The sequence below is a fragment of the Syngnathus floridae genome, chromosome 12 (assembly GCF_059516105.1).
Source record: "Syngnathus floridae isolate MCC-2025c chromosome 12, RoL_Sflo_1.0, whole genome shotgun sequence".
NCBI lineage: Eukaryota > Metazoa > Chordata > Actinopteri > Syngnathiformes > Syngnathidae > Syngnathus > Syngnathus floridae.
Window position 1 is genome coordinate 7,526,733 of NC_142424.1, and position 19,875 is coordinate 7,546,607.

Consider the following 19,875-nt stretch of genomic DNA (forward strand, 5'->3'; position numbering starts at 1 on the left):
AGGTGTCAAACTCAAGGCCCAGGGGCCAGATATGGCCTGCCACATCATTTTATGTGGTCCGCGAGGACAAATTGTGCCTCAAATTTGTGTCTCATTACTAGAATTGCAAATTGTCTTCACTTTTAATATCTTTTTTTAAAAATATTTGACCGGTTTTTACTCATCTGATTTGAAAACGAGTTATTAGTCAGTTTGTTTTGTAGCTTTTACTGTATATAATAAGAGATGCTCATACATTTATTTGGGTTGACAGTCATAATGGCCCTCCGAAAGAAGCTATGACTACAATGCGGCCCGTAAAAAAATTAGTTTGACACCCCTGATCTAAAAAGACACACAAAGAAAAGGAAAACAAAACATAACTCTGACAAAAAGGACAAAGGAAAAAAAACAAAGTCAAAAACTAAACTAAAAACATGACATTATTATGGTGGAAATGTCCTCCAACTCTGGAATCACCCATGCATTAGTCATTCTACTAGCAGTAATAAATTCTAGTATAAGTAGCCTGTAGTACTCACTTGCAACAACAACAAAACAGGACACTGAATCACTTGTCAGTACACTGCAGTTTATTTATATATGTATGTGAACAGTGTCACAGCAGTCCTGCAGGGTGCGGTCATGGTTGCATCCACAGTAACAGTAACAGTACATTGCCCTGCCCTTGTTGCAAAGGCGCAGGAATGAGAGGGAAATAAAACAACAACATCTTTCTGCTACACCACAGTATCAAACATCTTGCCAAAATCCATATACACACTTCACCGTAATATGTTTTTAAATTAAATACATATAAACTCCATACATTGCACAGGTTCTTAAAGCAGGTTGCCCAAACTGAGGGTTCCTGGTCTAAAATGGGAACCGGTCAGATTTATATTTTTTTTTACTCTGCTTTAAAACAGTAAGATGCACAACACATATATACAGAATAACAGTAAAGATATGTCCCATGCATGCTTTTGCAGGTGTGAGATGGACAAGTGTTGGAAGAGGACAAGGGTGGGTGGGCTTATTGATTGACTGATGACATCACCGGTTTGAAGGGCTCCAAAATTACAGCACAGCACAATTGACAGTAAAGCAAACAGAAGGAGAATCGTGTACATGGAACGTATCCTCTCAATCACCCCCGTGACCACTGCCAACAAAAAAGGAGAAAAAGAAAAAAAGGGCAGATGATCATTTTGTTTTTAAAATGATAAAAAATCAAAACAAACCAATTAATTAAAGAGGGGTTATACAGGTGGGTCCCAGCACAGAAACATGCTACCATATTGCACTTTTTATTAATATCCCGCCTTAACAAGGTAACAGTTTCATTTGTTCACCCAAGGATCATAAATGGAGCTTTGAAATAGGGGGGAGGGAGAGAGGAGGGACTTCCTGCATTGCATAGCTTCTGTGCAAGAAATGTGGACTGAGTGAGTGGTGGATGATGGATGAAGAGTGATGAAAAAAGAAGGGGTGTGAGGTGTCTTCTAGAGTTCGAACAGCGCCCCTTTGTTGGCCTGCTGTGCAGAGCAAGAAGAGAGCATGTCAGACGACCATATATGGTCAGAGGATGTCATGCAAAGATGATGTCATAGTAATGGTCATCCATTCCTACAACAGAGTTCAAGCCAACATCATGTGTGACTCCAGCAAACCTCCATCTACAAGAGAAAATTGTTTGTTTTGCATTTTTCTTTGGCTTTTTCTATGTATTAGTACCAGTGATGGCCCACAGGAAAAGTGTGATGATAACCATGGAACCAGAAATGGCGCTTATAGTGATTTATGGAAAGTGATCTACCCACAAGACTTACTACACAAATTATTTTTATACCAAGCCGATGCTAACCTAATTAGCATACAACTGCATAACGGGTAAAATGGCTATCTTATAAGTAAAAGAAGAAGCTATACTCCAAATGTGCATTTCTTTGACCATTTTGTTTGGAATGTAAATTCATATTCATATTAGCATCGCAACACCAAATGTCACACTGAGTGAAAGTATCACTCTTGCAAAACGTTTCTTATCCCATCCCCATTCCATCTGAGATTTCCCTTCATCTGTCTGGTGAGTTATAATTGCTGTTATGCAAGTATGACAACTTGTTTGCTAAAGAAAAAATGCCACCCCTGTCATACACACTGTATAATATATTCACTGTTTATTTTAATGGAGCCTGTTTGATATTGTGGGTCATGCAGCAGGTATGTATGAAAGTTCACTTAGCGCTCCGTCAAGTCAGTGAGTAGTTTTGCTTTATTTTAGTTTTACGATACAGAGGCTAACTTGGCTTTATGTGTGCATGACAATGTCATACACAGTCTATAATATATTCACATTATTTTAATGGGGATCTGCGTATTATAGTGGGCCATGCAGCAGGTAAGTGTAGGAGTTTGTGCATTGTTGACAGGTGGTACTGTTTGAGGGATGGAGGTAGGAGCAAGAGGATGGAGCCACCACCGCAGAAGACAAGAAGGTAATGTCGTCGGCCCAAAGAGGAGGGACAGAAGAAGGGTAGGAAGAAGGAGCTTGGAGGTCTAGTGGGTCGGTGAAGGTGGGGGTCTCCGACTGTTGGGGGACACACAAAGAGGGCGGAGGGGAATTTACATATTGGTGTACTAAATGTTTGGTCATTTGGACTTGTCAGAGCGCCACCTTATGTTGAAAACATGCGTAATAAAACACAACATCTCAGGGAGGAACTGTGGGTTACACACAACAACCATTGGTAACCCTCACTTACAGTCTTCACTGCTAGTGGTAACAGCTTGTTAGCAAAGCTTAGCACGTCTTAAAGTCAAAGGAAATTACTGGCCAAAATGTAATGTATAAATAAAATTACTTTGATTCCAGTTCCTTACTGCACAAAAAGCACATACTGTAAATACTGACAATTAAAATAGTGGCCAAGTATAGCGTGATATCGTGTAAAAACCTCACATGACATTTTATAAAGGTTAAAAATAAATAAATAAATAAATAAATAAATAAATAAATAAATAAATAAATAAATAAATAAATAAATAAATAAACAAAATCAGTCGACTAAGATAGGCTAAATAATCTAGACAAGTATAATTTTAATTTTTTATAATTATGATTTACAGCATTCATCAGTCATTGCGCTGTTTGTAACACAAAACCAATAGCAAAAAAGTAAGACTGGATATTTTGTCAATGCGCAAACAAAGATTAACACAAAGCTACAAACTTAAGTACCTCATATTGCTAAGCACAGACTAAACCTGCATTATGTAAGGGAATTTTTTGTCAGCTTTTCCAAAATGGTTGCTTATAGGGATTGGTGGGGATCGAGTCATGGAACATCTCCGCACATGACAATGACACAAAACATCAACAAAATGGAGCTTAACAGTTGACTTGAAGGGGGGGGTAGGTGGGGTTTGTATTTGGGTTAATGCTGAAAACTCACACAATACATTTTTTCGATTGTGTGTGTACGTGTATTCCCATGCAGCGCTCTGAAAAGAGAACCAAAAAAATGAGTAAAGAAAAAAACGAAAATGAAGAGAGAGGAAGAAGAGGAGGAACAAGGAAGGCAGCCGTGGTCGACGCTGACGATGAAAATGGCAGACAACACCACATACCGGAAAAAAGTTAGTCCTCATTGGTCAGTGATAGTGATTCTGTGGAAAGAAGCATGGTCGTGTGGCAGTAAGCATGTGGAGGTAAAGAAAGAAAGAAAGAAAGAAAGAAAGAAAGAAAGAAAGAAAGAAAGAAAGAAAGAAAGAAAGAAAGAAGGACAGACAGACAGACAGAAAGAAAGAAAGAAAGACACACAGACAGAAAAAAGAAAGAAAGAAAGACAGACAGACAGACAGATAAGGAAAAAAAGAAAGAAAGAAAGAAAGAAAGACAAGAAAAGAAAGAAGGAAAGAAAAAGAAAGAAAGAAAGAAAGAAAGAAAGAAAGAAAGAAAGAAAGAAAGAAAGAAAGAAAGAAAGAAAGAAAGAAAAAAGAACGACAGACAGACAGACACACAGACAGAAAGAAAGAAAGAAAGAAAGAAAGAAAGAAAGAAAGAAAGAAAGAAAGAAAGAAAGAAAGACAGACAGACAGACAGACAGACAGACAGACAAGGGAAAAAAGAAAGAAAGACAAAGAAAGAAAGAAAGAACGAAAGAAAGAACGAAAGAAAGAAAGAAAGAAAGAAAGAAAGAAAGAAAGAAAGAAAGAAAGAAAGAAAGAAAGAAAGAAAGAAAGAAAGAAAGAAAGAAAGAAACAAGAAGTTACATAGCGAGACGTTAACAAATGGGACAGGCGTAGTGGAAAAACAGAAAGGATTTCAAATTATTCCTCATCCATCATTCCTGGCATGCTTTGAACGCACAGATTTTACCATGAGGATACTGCTTGTGAGCGGGACGACAGTCTATAGACAAGGAAGCTGCTTACACTAGTTGCTCTGTCTCTATGTCGTACCAACAACTACTCCTCTGTTTTTATTTACCTCCTGTACGCCCCCGTCCGGGTGTCTTCACATGCCCCTTAGCAACACAAGAGGATCCACACCAACATCTTAACAACAATACTTAAGGTGTCCTCCTGAGAATTTAGTAGGAAAATGTAGGAAAATGAACAACACTGAACATTTTATATTTATTCCAGAGGAAGAATAGGGAAACACAAACACACAATATCCATATTTGGTACCTAGCACAAAAGCGTGATTTATTTTAAAATTCATGTTTATAAAGTAACTTGTCCCAAAACGCTTATCGCGTTGTCTTTGAAATTGTTTGTTTCTCTCTTGTTCCTGTATAGGGGTACGACAATATTAGTTTTATGATTCGGAGTCTTTTGGCCATGGCTAACATGAGAAACATTCAGTCTGGCAGGAAAAGGAGCAAATCAATTATTATCCTGATTTCAGTGTCTGCTCGGTAGCTAAAATTCCATATCAAGTTTTTATAATGAATTACTTAGTATCTTACTATCAAAGCGTATAAGTTGATTTTTTTTTTTGTATGACATCCAACTAAATTCTCAAGAGGACAGAGACATGGAAAGACTTTGGTTTTAACTCACCTGGGCACACTCGGGGGTGCACGGTTTGGACGAGAGGGTACCGTGGGTGGTGGCCCGCTGTAAGGGTCTGGAGAAGCCCCAGGGCGGGATGGGACTGGGGGTCCCCCGGCAGGAGGAGGCCCACGGGAACCAGGACGAGCTGGGGGCGCCCTGCGATTTGGAGTAGGACTAGTGGCTGGAGACCTGAAGGAAGGAGATGACAACGAAGACAGTGCGGTCATCTGTACATTTGTCTTCCTGTTCCGAGTCAAGGAACCCAAACCCTATCCCATCCAAATCAGACTTTTGAATTGGTCAGCTTTGAGTTTATCCCTCACCTTCCTCCAGAGCTACTCCGCTGGACCTGTAGCCACGAGTCGTCCACAGGTGGCGGCATAGCTGTGCTGATGGTGGTCGTGCTGATGTCACCAATGATGTGGAGTGCCTCTCGCAGGGCGTGGTACATCCTCAACATTTCGTCACGGTGCTGCGCCTGCTCCTGAGATTCCTCCATCAGTGTGTTCTGGTCGCCGCACGAGTACAACTGGGCCAGCAGCTCAGCATTTATGAACTCTTTACACTGGATAGCAAAACGGAACTTTAACAGTGTGCTTCAAAAAATGTTACCCCGAGCTCCGGAGAAGAAGAACTCACGTTATTAATCATAAGGTGCATGATGGTCTTGGGCATCAGGTCGCGGACTGTTTTGTTGACGATGGCCATGTAGGAGTCGACCAGGTTGCGGATGGTCTCCACCTGACGCTCCAGCTGGGGGTCCATGCTGTTCATGAAACCATCAGAGCCGTTTTCGTCACCCGTGTCGCTCTGTACAGAAAAAGCGTGGAAAGAAACACCTGTACTTGTATCGGTCTGAAAAAACGTTGTACCGAGCATCCCTAATGATGACAACAAAAATGACTAATAACAGTTTCATTTAAGATCTGATAGCAGTGTAATTGCAATTTATTATCAAGTCCACATTTCAGTGCATTACAGAGAGGATAACATGACAAAAAAAAAACAATTACCGTATTTTTCGGACTATAAAGCGCACCTAAAAACCTAAAATTTTCTCAAAAGCCGACAGTGTGCCTTATAGTCCGGTGCGCCTTATATATGGACCAAATTCCTAAATTTAAACTGGCCCGAAGCATTGTGTCATGAAATCAATCATAAGTGGCCCGCTGAAGACTATGAATCATGAATCAAAAAGACTATGGATTATTATTTTGTGATTATAAAGTAATTTGTTGCGTCTGAAGTTGAAATAAAAAAGATAAAATCGAGAATGAATTCTCCATCCATCCATCCATCCATCCATCCATCCATCCATCCATCCACAGAAATGGATGAATGGATGGATGGATGGATGGATGGATGGATGGATGGATGGATGGATGGATGGGTGGATGGATGGAGAATGATTTGATTTGGATTAAAAATCTGACATGAATGGTGCGCCTTATAGTCCGGTGCGCCTTATATAAGGACAAAGTTTTAAAATGGGCCAATCATTGAAGATGCGCCTTATAGTCCAGTGCGCCTTATAGTCCGGAAAATACGGTAAGTCACATACAATGACTAAAAAATAACGCGGCACAGAGTGAGGAATCAAGATGTCAACAAGAGGCACATACCTTTCCTTCCTTTTCCTACAAGGTCAAACAGCGATGAGGAAAACAGATATTGAAAAAAGACAAAAAAGAAACATGAGAGACGAAATACAATTGACAAAACAGACTCCAAATAAACCAGTAAACGGGCTCATGCTAAATACTGTGATAGTGTGTTACCGTGACACGTTCAGGGTACACGCCGGCTCGCAAGAACGAGGCCTTCCACGCGTCCACGTCTTCCTGACTCTCGCAGGCCAACTCCAGCTGCCGGTAGTCCTTGTACACATTTCTACGGTTTACACATGGAAAGCATTAACATCACACACTTCAGCTTTACAGATACAATGTCTGCTCTTCAAGCATTGCACAATAATTAGAAGTCTTTTTGAGGAATGTAGAATACAACAATTAAGATATTTCTTTGACAATAGCATTAACATTATTAAATAGCTGGAGTTAAACCTTTGCTCGGTGTTGAATAGGGCAAAAATGTGCTTGCTAGACATGAAGCCTTTCTCGACATCCCGCAGCCTCAAGTTGTCCACCTGCAGCATGTACTTTTTCTCCTTCTCCTGCAGGAGGAGACAAAGAGAGACACATTTTTTTGGACGCAATAGGCGAACTGATATTGTGACATTAATTTGATGATATTTTTGTTTATATGTATGATATTTTGTTACTTTTATGAGCTGGAACAATTTATCAATTAAGTGATTTCATAATTAATAATCGATTCATCGTTTTGAGACCTCATTTTATTTAAAATTGTGCAAATCTTCAGAATTCTAGCCTTTCACCAGTAAATATCCTCAAATTTCTGCAGTAGTCCATACAAGCAAATATTAAAGTTTTGTTGAATCAATATAAAATATTCTCCATTTGCTTTTACTTTGGAAACAAATATCGACATTTTTTACCTTTTTCTTCTGACATGTTCCAAACTAGTAACTGAATCTTAATTTATGTTCTTGCACGGTTAATTTGCTTTTTTTTACATAACGGTATGGAAATTAAAATTTGTTTTGTAATCTGATCCTCGGATAAAATGACAAAATAATCAACAGCTTACTCGATTATTGACATAACCGATATTATAAATTGCAGCCCTACTACGAAATGGCATAATTTGCATTAAATGTACAGTACAAAGTGCAGTATAGGAACTAAAAGAAAATGGAGAACCTTGTGGGGTATCAAGAGTAAATCTTAGATATTAAATTTAACAGCACGTTAAAAAAAGGGAGGGAAAAAAACACATGAGACGGATGGGAAAGTTGTGCACTCAGGTCTGTGGTTTTGATTACGGCGGAGGGGAGTAAAACGAAGGCCAGCGACAAATGAGAAACACATACCGTACACACAAAGAGAGAGAGCGAGAGGGAGGAAGAATGTGTCCTCCTCAATGTGCACTCAGCATACGACATGCATGCGTCCAATCGGGGAACATTAAAGTTTTCATTTCCTCTCTTACATACACATTAAATCAGAGTGTACGTGTGCACATTTTTTAATGCTTAATTATGAACAGAGAGCATATCTAAAAATAAGTCCGGGTTGAGCAAGTTTCTATAAAAACACATAGACACACATTGGTAGTCTGTAACTAAGCTTAAAGCCATCTGGACAGCTAACCACAGCCTGCCCTGCCCAAACTAGTGAGTGTCTTCAAGGAAATCTGTGTGTGTGCATGTGTGTGTGTGTGTGTGCCCTTCATCAAAGCATTGAAAACCTGTGCAGTCTGCAATTCCTAAATATATGTAAAACACATAAGCACACACGTGCACACGTAAAAGCATCAGTGCACCCACCAGGTGTCTGTATAAAAATTTAAAAGTAGCCCCCAGGCCGCAGAATGCCGACTTAAATCATGTGTAGACTTCAGAATTTCTTGCTTTGTCTTGTTACTCTGGTTTCTCCCTCTCTCTGGGAATGATTCATACATTTTCCTCTCTTGTGGCTATTAAACACAGACGGCAGCAGTGCAATAGGAGGTGAATGGAGTCCCTTTCCATGCAAGTTGGAATAAGTTAAACTGGAACAAAGGGAGCTTATAGGAAGCTATGAACTAAATTTTATACGCAGAAATGTTGTTGCAACAAATTGCTGACAAAGCTTTCTTTTTTTTGCTTGTTGCTAGGTAGAATTTGCGGGGCTCCATTAGCACTGCCCCATTGGCCAATGGAAAAAAAAAAGGTACGTCACATCAAGTTGTGCCTACACATTTTTGTTTGTATTGCTTTATTAAATTACATTTCGGTTGACTTCTTCTAAAGCAGGGGTGTCAAACTCATTTTTTTCGCAGGCCGCATTGTAGTCATAGCTTCTTTCGGAGGGCCATTATGACTGTCAACCCAAATAAATGTATGAGCACCTCATATTCTATACAGTAAAAGCTACAAAACAAACTGACAAATAACTAGTTTTCAAATCAGACGAGTAAAAACTGGTCAAATATTTAAAAAAAGATATTATTAAAAGTGAAGCTAATTTGCAATTCTAGTAATGACACACGAATTTGATGCACAATTTGTCTTCGCGGGCCACATTAAATGATGTGGTGGGCCGTATCTGGCCCTCGTGCCTTGAGTTTGACACCTGTGTTCTATAGCATTCATTTAAAAAAAAATAGTCACCAAGCCAGGGGATTGCAGCTACAGTAATTCAGATTTAGACAAACAAGCATTTGCAGACAATTTCGTTCGCAAATATTTGTGAAACCTTTCAAAACCAACTTTTGTGTGAAGCCTCGAATTGAGCATTTTGCCATCTGCTGTGATACATTCCAGCCAAGGTAAGCAGCATATAGAAAACTTCAGAGCATAATTAGATTTCCTGAAATATACGGGATATGATTTCTTGTGTGCATGTGTGTGTAGACTACAAAAATGCAGATTTGAGCGCAGGCCAGAAGCAAATTGAGGGGCAGCAGCAGTATTTGTTTGACAAAGGCGCAAATCTTTTTCGCCTGACTCATCTGAAATGGCAAAATTCCACCTTCAAGCAATTAAGGCCATTGAGGGATTCACATTGGAGCGCTTTGAGGTCACCTTGTCAAAAATCTGCTTTTTCTAGCCATGCTTCGTTCCAAGCCAGCCATCTGGAGGTAAATAAGCCTCAAGCTGATGTGGCAACGGAGGTTTCTTGTCCGAGCACTATTGCTACATCTAATGTTCGGAGCTGCGTGGTTGAGATGATTCGTGGTCGTTGGCTTCTGTCTTCTGTGGAGACACCTGAGCTACCGAAGTGAGAGGAGGACGAGTAGGAGGCGAAAGACGATCCTGATGGGACTCGTCTGGCAATCATCTCAGCCACCTTGAAGGCTTCCTGTCTCCGGATTAGCAAATGCTTTATCAAGTTCAACGAGGCTTTGCTGACTTGATGCATCTTATCTATGCTTTTAAAGATTAATTCCCTTAAGTGGGTGTATTTCCCTGACAAATCTCCCTGTTTTTGGAGAAACTAACAATCCAGCCCAAGATCAGGGGTGGAGTTATGTGGTGCCCAGGGGACATTTTGGTGTCACGTTATCATATGGCATTGGCAATCATTAGTACTATACAGCAGAAATATTATGCAGTACCTGATTTCTTTAACATTTTGATGATTTTTTTTAGGTTTATGGAAATAAATATGAACATTTAGAGTTAGGATTATTATATAGGTCTTTTAGCATTATTATTACAAGCTGGTCCTTAAACTTTTTTGGGTAGTTTTTCTAGATAAAAAATATATCTTAAAAATTGTGTTTATATTTTGAGATTTTCAGTTTTATTTTAATACACAAAACTAAGGTTTTTTTCTGTTTTTATAGTAGTAAAATAAATAACCTGCTTTATGCTTTATAAAAGGAAGCAACAAGCAAGTTGATTGGTGTTTTTGTCAGTGAAGCTCCTTCCCAGTGAGAGGCGGCATCAGTGACTTCCATAGTGACGCTTGTTTGAGTCACACTCAGGCGGACCATCACACACAAAGCCATAAAAAAAGCCGCCTGCGGCGTTTGGAGCTGTTGCGCGAGTGCAAAGTACTTTCCATTCTTTTGTTTGGTTAGTGAGTAATAGCGTGCTCATTATGAAACGCCAGAGGAAGTTCACCATGTTGAATAAAAGTAAAAAACTATTGAAAGGTTGGCCATGCACAGACACATTTACCAATTCAACATGGTTCGATGGGAGCAAGCCTAAAAGAAGCTTGATGATGGCTTCTTGTCTACCCGGGGATGTGAGTGTGATAGAAGTTCGAGTGACTTGAGTCGGGCATCAAAGGGGTTATGGAGAGGCCGCAGGGCATCTGGGAGCAATAACATCGCTTCTAACCCGTCATTAGCACAAAGACTGGGCCCTGGGTGGCAGCCAGCGGCAATTTTCACAAGCCTCCTCTTCACCTCCTCTCCATCCCGTCGCTCCTCCGCCATTGCTGTTGCATATTGAGTTGCGTCTGTACACAGCTTCACGACTCTCTGTGAGGCAAGTAGATGGTTTTTTGACAAGCAGATCTGTCGCAAACTCAAAGAAAAACTGCCTTTTTTTTCTACGAAAGAATCTGACCCAACTGAAAAGCCACAATCACCAAGGAAGCACCAAAACATGTGCAGACGTCATCCAGACTTTTTTTTTTTTTAAGGAACGCCACACGTCAAGATTTTTAATCGGTGAGGCCGAGTGATATACGATCGGGATGAGCTTTGTGGGCCTCGTGTTAAAAATACACAGCCGTTATCTTAACGACGAGGGTGGTGGGCTTTCTAGCACATCGTTTATAATCGAGTCATATCTGATAATGATGAGAGGGAGCACATTCATCTCGATTAAAAGTCTAATCAAAGCTGTCCACCATGAAAATAATTCTGTTTTTCTTACTGGGTAGCAGCAGAAACGAAAACGCCAAAATGTAGAAGAAATAGTTTAGTCACATGCTTTGGTAACACTGCCGTCAACACAATTTTTGCCTTGCAAGAGAACAATGAATGTTAATTTTCAATTAGCTAAGGTTTGTTTTGGTTATGCAGTTTTACAATAACTCAAAAGCTGTTGTTGAAAGAAGTTTTATAAAAAATTATGTAAAACACCACTGACAATGATACATTCATTCATCGTATTCGGGCTGGCAGCTAGGTGACGACTTCCTGTTTAGCAGCTAATTGCTAATCACTTAATTACTCGTGCTGCGTTTACTTCTGCAGAAGGTCAGCAAAGCAACCTTGGGGCTACTTAAGTTTGGAAAAACAGAGGGTGGTTCATAAAGGATACGGCCGTGGGTTACAACAATTAGCGACATATGACCGTTTTAGGCCAGAATAGGGGGATACCACCATTTTGGTTTCTAAATGTTAAAATTGTCTTTGTTATACAGTGAGTCAGTAATTCTGAGGCCTCTGTCTAATCCCAACTATGTTTTTTTCACACACATCCAAACGCAAAGCAAATTCTCTCAGAGAAAAAAACAATGCCAGAACGTAACACTACAAAAATCAGAACGAGCACTAACAGGAAACAAAGTAAATTTAGTCCCCGCATAATAGACATAATTGTGAGTAGAATAGAATTAGGTGGTTTCCTCTCCATTCTAGTTGGCTCTGTTTGTATTCAAGTCTGCCAGTCTTTGTTTCTCTGAGGTCTTTGTACCAGCAAAAAAATGTGCTGGATTGGTTTCATAATTTACACAAGGAAAAATATTCAATCGTTAGCTATGTGACTCATCAGTCTAACAAAACCACCCCTCGCCCAAAAACCACAATATATGATCAGGCACAATTGAGACGGTACAGTGAGCTTATTTTTTAAAATTATCCGGCCTGACTTTATACATAAAATGAAATTTCAAAACAATCTACACATTAAGAAACCACTCGATCTGCCTGGTGTTGAAGCACAAGTTTTATTTTAGTGCATGCTCTTAGCTTGAAGTCACTTCAACCTCTTTTTTTTTTCAGCACATTCTGTCTCATTCCACATCCCTACTTCCCTGGCTGTACTGCCGACTGGCCTCTCATGGGAGCGTGCCTGCTTTGATTTGGAGCTCAGGTCCGAGCTCAGAAACCAAAGCTAAAACAAACACACGTACTTGGCCACCACCTCTGCACATGCTCGCACACAAACATGACCAAGCGCACACACCTGGAAACATAGCGCCGGTTACCCCTGTCTGCCAGCAGTTCACAATGAAAGTTAGCGAGGCAAATTAGAACTTTCTTTTTTGGCTAATTAGATTATTTGCAGAAATGAAACTATGTTCAGCATGTATCACAATTTTGGCATGCTCCAATTCAAGCCATATCATGTGTCAAACAAAACCATTTCCCTAGCTGATTAGCATTTGATAGAAAACCAATAAAATCTGTCTGATTAATTCAGTGGATAGGTTGAATGGATAAGTCAGACTAACTGGGAGAGCAACTCAAGACTTGGAATGTAAAGAGAATATTCTGCAATGTCATAGTCAGTGTCCTGACCTAAACCCAATAGAGCACTGAAGACAAAATTCAAGAATCACAAAGAAAGACTCCATATTTATGTGAACGACCAATATTTGTTTTTCACATTTTGATTCTTTGAGTTGAAATCCATTGTGCTGATGTACAAAGGCACGCCAGGGTCAAACTGTACGCGATGGTTATCGTGTTGCTACAACAAGAAAATCAAACACTTTTGCGCTGTACTGTAGTATGTGCACATTCATTTGTTCTGGTTCTGATTTAGCCCCTATACGTTACCCCCCCTACCCCCTTTCTTCATGCACATGTGTGTAACGAGGGCCTGCATAAAGGCTTCTTTATTCAGCCCTGACAGCGAGAGGAAATCAGCTTTAGAAGCAAAAACAGAGGGAGCCAGAGTGCGATGGAGACCGCAGGGCCGCACATCTGGAGTTATTACAAGGCCTCCTCCTTCTCCTCCACCCCCGTCATGCTCGCCAACAAAACGCAGACATTCCTACCCGGGGCCTTTGCTCCCATCCACACCACCTCATCCCCCGAAAATCATCATTGATCATGCACAGATAGAGTAGACTCGATGGAGGGACGCTACGGGATGATCGAAAAGTTTTACGACAGAATGAATGGCGCTCACTTCCTGTTCACCTTTGAACTTCCACTTTCTCCCTGGAAGCCAACGAGGGAGGCGGCGAGGGCTAAAAAGGGGAGGGTTAAGGGGGTGGTTAAGACAAATCAGAGGGAGGGTTCAGAGGAAGTCGAAAGGGACAGAGAATGGGAGGGTGGGGGGAATGAAATGGGAGCTCCTCCTCTTTCTCTCTCCCTATCTCCTCTCTTTCTCCCGCTCGCCCATTTTCCTCCTTCTGTCTCCTGGAAGGGAAACTTGTTGGTGGTCAGTCCTCTGCCACGTCAAGCCTCCAGCAAGGTGGACGCAGTGGAGTGCATTTTTTTTTTAAATTATTTAGGAAGGCAAACAATGGGGAAAGTTTTCCATTCCAGGCTTAACCATTTTCTATTCAAGTCGATGTGGAAGATGAGGAGCCAAGAAAAAAAAATGGGGACATAAAGATGTGAAGAAGAGATGCTACAGGTAATTATATTTAGATGAAGAGGAGAATTTTGAGACGTTTGTCTGGTAGTTGAACATTTTCCTGCAGACTTTTTGTAAATGTGACAGAAATAGACGAGCTTTCAACGTGTTTCCTCTCCACAGATGTCTGGAATGCGCCGCACAGCGGGATGCTGGGGAGGGAACGTCGTGAAATCTGCCAATCAGTGGCTATCACCTCCGTCTCACCTCTCCTCCTCCTTCTCCTCCCCCCCTCTTCGAAATGTACCCCTCATGGACTCGGGTGAGTAAAAGCATGCGCTCCACTTTTTTTCTTCCAGGAAAAGTCTTCCAAATAAAAACAATCCAGCATCCTTCAAGCCCGGCCCGCCCGCCCAGTGTTCAGACTACCTGTTCAGGAAGTAGTGGTTGTACAGTAGTCTGCACATTGGTTAGGCTGGCCCGGGGAAGCACGAGACCAGAATCAACACTTGGGAAGCATCCCCAGCCCGACTTCAGAAGTGAGAGAATCCATTTGAGTTGTTCTGACTAGACCACAAGATCTTTAAAGAAACTGACCCAGATATGGTGCTGTTGATGTTACCTGAGCACTATGTTTAACTTGTAAAAAAAAAAAAAACTGAAATAAAGATCCTTCCCATTCGTAACCGTTACTTGATTTTTTTTTTAACAGTTCATGAATTTAACATATCAAGTACATCAAACCCTTATAATTGTGATTTGAATAAAATTTCATGCTCTTGTTATTTAACATCTGTGATTTGCACAATATTTTTAGACACCAAAAGCAACTTCCTTAAAAGTTAAATATAAAATGTGTTGCATCATAACTATATTAATATTAAAAATGATAATTATTTCATAGATTATAATTGTTTTAAAAATGTATAATTATTTTCATTATTATTATAATGGTGCATATATATATATTATAATTGTTTTTAGAATTTATAATTATTTTCATTAGGATCGTATTCTAACTTTTATAAAGGAGCATATGTTTTCCGAGTTTTACGGTAATAATCAAATAATTCCGCAGATGGATGTTATTTAAGAATGGTCTATGTGAACCAATATGGTCCCTAAAGGGTTAAAAAACAAAAAGTATATTTAAATTTAGGCAAGGATGGTAGTCAGGAAAGGCTCACCCATGCAGTATATGAATAGACAAACCCAAAGTGACCAACACATACAATTATGTCTCCACCTCAAATGACTACGTTATGTGCAGAGAGCACACAAAAATGTTTAGCGCGCTCACTCTGTCATTGTCTCATTCACTTTATTCTTATTTTTAAAAGCCTCTGAATAGAACTGCCGCCCCCCCAAAAAAAACGAGAGAAATTGTCCGCGGTTGTTTGTGGGTGAGCTCATTTTTAGTTCGATTTCCCCCTTGCCTCGTTTGTTACCATGTTTACCCCGAATGGGGGTTGGGGGTACACTTGACCTTTACACAGCGTTTTGAGTTCACTCTTAAAAGACACAACAACAATGCAAACACAGCGTCCCGCCTCGGAGCGGCATCAGAAACCACAAACCACCAGGCCTGTTTCCATTTAAAGCCCAGGCGTGCGTGTGCACGCATACACACATGCACACACACACACATGCACACACACACACTTTTGAGAAGGCATGTGAGTGTGATGTAAGCCCACCCTCTCTCCCTTAAGATGTTTACTGCTGGGATCACTTGGTAAGTCTGGCTTTTTGGCGGCCTTACAGCAGCATCAGGGAAGCCCAGTCACACACACACACACACACACACACACACACACACACACACACACACACACACACACACACACTCACACACACTCATGCACACGCAGTCTGACGGGGGGAAAGAAGCTTACTAGCATGTCACTGCAAAAAGGGAAAAAATTAAAAGATCACAAATGAATACCTACGCAGCTAATATTTTTTATGCATACATTTTAAAAACTAATAAATAATGTGAAAAACCCCAAGCTCAACCATGAGATAATTTTCTTTTTTCTTTTGTTTTATGACTAATTAGCATGTTTTTCAATGACTCTGTGTTTTGGGGGGGAATATCAATATCAGCAGATTCACTGAATTTTCCACACGAATGAATGATGACAATATTTTAAAAAATATACACAACTAAAAAGTATAGGGTTCACTCAAAACGTCCTCATTTCTAAAACAAAAGGAGTGTTTATAGTAATAAATAATAATTATTATTATTATCATTATTATTATTATTATTACTTTTCCAAGTGACACCAGACTTTTGAATGGTTGCGGTCATGTATATCAAAAAAATGTGAAATCCCACGAGAGTTTAAAATGAAATGAAATTGATTATTGTACAAAAAAAATCTTCTCCCTGTGATGCTTGGAGCTAAGTTGTGGGGGGCTTTGTGCCTCTGTTGACGGGCTTCATATGTGCTGCTGTTTTGATTAGCAATTTAATTCATCAGTGCCTATAATTCTAAAAGTCCTATGAATAGGCGGAATGGAGGTATCCATCTGGGGTGAGGCAAATAATTTAAAGTAGAGGCCACAACAGTTTGCAGGATGTCCAAACTACTTTTGAAATTGTCGTACTACTTTGAACACTTCCTTGCTTCTTAATTCTTCAGTACTCTAACAAAAAAAAAACATCAGCTACTAACTGATTGTTTACGCTAGGAAAAAGATTAAATTTTCCACATCAGGACAATAGAGTTTTGCACTCATTTACGTCCAAAGTATTAATACGAACAAATGAATACCACTCGTGCTGCAAGTCTATAAAATCATAGTCATGTGGTTCTTTTATGCTCATTTCTCTTTTGTTTCCAGCTATCTTTTCTTTTTTTCTTCTCCTCGCATCTCCCTCTACATCAAGACGTCTGATTCAAAGAATCGGCATGTCCTGTGGTAATATAGACCAGGAGGCTGTGAATCACATGTACACGCACACACACACACACACACACACACACACACACACACACACACACACACACACACACACACACACACACACACACACACACACACACACACACACACACACACACACACACATAGATATAACAACATCCAAGCCAAAAAGCAGTGCCAGGATGTTTTGGTTAGTGTGTGCTGCCATGCCAGACTTACAGCAAGGGTTTTCCCCATGACAAGAGGCCAACTAATGAAAGGTTTATTTTTTAAATAGTAACTAGTGTTTATTTTCTGTGTGTGTGTTAGTACGTGTTGCATTGTAACTCTACACCAGAAGCATTTGTGTTGTGCTTTTTGCGTATCTAACAGTAATGGGCAAGCACCACTAAGGAGGAGCATTGTATAGGCCTGCGGTGCGCAACCTGCTGCTCGTGTGCCATACATGGGCCATGAAAGGATTTGATTTGGCCCATAATGTAGTAGAGTAAAGTAAATGTAGTAAAGAATGTCCCCTTTAAATTTGGGAGTCACGGCAGACAGAGGACTCGATGGCAGTACAGCAGCCATGAATTATGAAATGACTTATGAATTTATTTGGTTCCATTACGTGTTTGTAACTGAAAACACGTCCATCTCAAATGTTCTTTATCGTTATGAATAGAAATACCAGCCCTACAGTGTGTTCCCTTTTCTGTGTGCGCCTTTGTAAATTTAGGACTATAATATTTGCAAATAATGAAATGTCTTGATAGAAAAAAGGTGCTCGGATTGTGATCAATGGTATCCTTCGTCCTTGGCACTGAGATTTGACACCAAGACCACATGGTAACATGAGGCCTCCCCCAACCTCCAAGTTTAATTAATTAAATACACACGACAAGAAGGGAGTTAATGTACAATTTATACGAAGCTGAGGGAAAAAAGGATGAAAAGTATCGTGTCCGCATCAACCTTTCGCCCTCCCACATGGTCCTAGTTACGTGTACGGTACCCGGCTAACAAAAGACAGAATCTCCCACCCTCACGTCCTGCCCAACAAGTCCGCTTGCATTGTGCACCCTCTTTGAAATGAAGTATGTTTATTAGAAGCAGATTATGTGTGTGTGGAGTGTGTGAGTGAGTGTGTGTGTGTGTGTGTGTGTGTGTGTGTGTGTGTGTGTGTGTGTGTGTGTGTGTGTGTGTGTGTGTGTGTGTGTGTGTGTGTGTGTGTGTGTGTGTGTGTGTGTGTGTGTGTGTGTGTGCAATTTGGATCAGGGCAGGGCAAAAGGAGCAGGGGTTGGGGGGCTGGGGGCTTTGGTATGCACATGTGGATGCCAGCTTTGGTGTCTGACATGTTGGGGGGTCCTGACTCTTTGAAAACGGTCGTCTCTCTCTCTCTCTCTCTCTCTCTCTCTATCTGTCTCTCTCTCTCTCTCTCTGTCTCTCTCTCTCTCATTCCTGCGCTCTCGGTCACACACACACACACACACACACACACACACACACACACACACACACACACACACACACACATATACACACACACACAACAACACACGCACGCACGCACGCAAACATATGAGCGGTTACATCCTGGAGACAGTGAGACTGCGTGGCTCGCTCCGAAAAGTTCCACTAAGCATCATGGGACCTTTCTTTGACCAGTTTGCCCAGTACCAAAATGTGTTGGCTCAAACGTACTCAAAAACCGCTGAACTTGACTTAAAAAAAGCAACTGAGAGGAGCTGGAATGAACTTTTGGAGCACAAAGTGGAAAAGAAGGAAGAAATTAAACAGAAATTGTTCCTCTTGGTTCAGGTTTGGGTGAAAACGACCGCGCATTTATTTTATTTCCTTTACGAGATGAATAAAATATTAATCTACCTACCTTCCTACCTATCCACAAACTAATCTATCTTCAGGTGATGAATGATGAGGCGGTAATTAGTAAAATATTAATTTCGATGAAGTTGTATTATCATGCAAGAATTACAAAAACTTTATATCCCCTCCAAAATATTGAGAACATCATCAAGAAATTGACAAAGATTATGTTATGGATGTATTGTAATGTACATGTGAATAATAATAATTGAAAAATAATTCTATTTTGATTAATTTGGAGTTTTTTGTCTTTATATGTTAATGCTTGTTTTTTTTTCCCCCAAATATTCTTTTTAAATCTTTCTAATTGTGTGAGAGAGTTAAACACACCTCGTCATCCTTGTACCAGGACAGCGACTCTGCAGTGAGGACAAACCAGTACTCCTTGGCTCCACCTTTCATGATGCTAATGTTGTTGATGGTCAGCCACCCCTTTCGGATCACCTGGGCAATGTACAGACAGAACATGAAACACAATTGGCGATACACAAGAAGTGACATCACACTAACACTCACCAGCCGCAACGTTAGGTACACCAGAAAGATACCTCTCTGTATTGTATATTACGAGCCTGCGAACTATTATCTTTGCCGTTTTTGATGGATCTCTCGTGTACCTAATAAATTGACCCGTAAAGGTATCTATATTTTCACTACATCTGCGGCACAACAATAGTATCTGCATCTATTGAAAACACACACGGTACGTGAAGTGCGACTTCATTTACCTTGAACCGATCGTTAACTCCTCTCTCCGGCTGGATGAGAATGTGGAGAGAATGTTACAATTCGAAGCCAACGAGGGCTATTCATGAAAGCGGCCAAGTACTACATATATTTGCTGTACATACAGTGTGCATTGGTGGTCAAAAGCCTGCATGTCATAGCGGGCTGCTGGGACAGCAAGCATTAGCGGGGATGGGGCGGGGGGATATTTGTCCAAATGCCCTTTTCAGAACATGCAGTCAGAT

At 40.4% G+C, this 19,875-nt stretch overlaps 1 protein-coding gene across 19 annotated transcripts in view; it reads right to left on the reverse strand.

Moving 5' to 3' along the window:
• Nucleotides 1–550: 550 nt before the first annotated feature.
• The window catches only part of dnm1a (dynamin 1a), a 35,391-nt gene continuing 16,066 nt past the window's right edge, over nucleotides 551–19,875 (reverse strand). For 2 of the 19 annotated variants that reach the window (XM_088391350.1, XM_088391349.1), the window contains exons 15-23: nucleotides 19,633–19,662; nucleotides 19,235–19,348; nucleotides 7,110–7,219; nucleotides 6,825–6,936; nucleotides 6,669–6,683; nucleotides 5,686–5,856; nucleotides 5,370–5,611; nucleotides 5,053–5,235; nucleotides 551–1,517 (exon numbers count right to left, since the gene is read on the reverse strand). In XM_088391350.1, the coding sequence (XP_088247476.1) occupies nucleotides 1,331–1,517; nucleotides 5,053–5,235; nucleotides 5,370–5,611; nucleotides 5,686–5,856; nucleotides 6,669–6,683; nucleotides 6,825–6,936; nucleotides 7,110–7,219; nucleotides 19,235–19,348; nucleotides 19,633–19,662 (1,164 nt within the window). In that variant the 3' untranslated portion in view covers nucleotides 551–1,330. Of the gene's footprint in view, nucleotides 2,573–3,612; nucleotides 3,652–4,474; nucleotides 4,570–5,048; nucleotides 5,236–5,369; nucleotides 5,612–5,685; nucleotides 5,857–6,668; nucleotides 6,684–6,824; nucleotides 6,937–7,109; nucleotides 7,220–19,234; nucleotides 19,349–19,632; nucleotides 19,663–19,875 lie in introns of those variants that run through there. The other 17 variants (XM_088391363.1, XM_088391364.1, XM_088391353.1 and 14 more) reach the window with 15 other exon arrangements.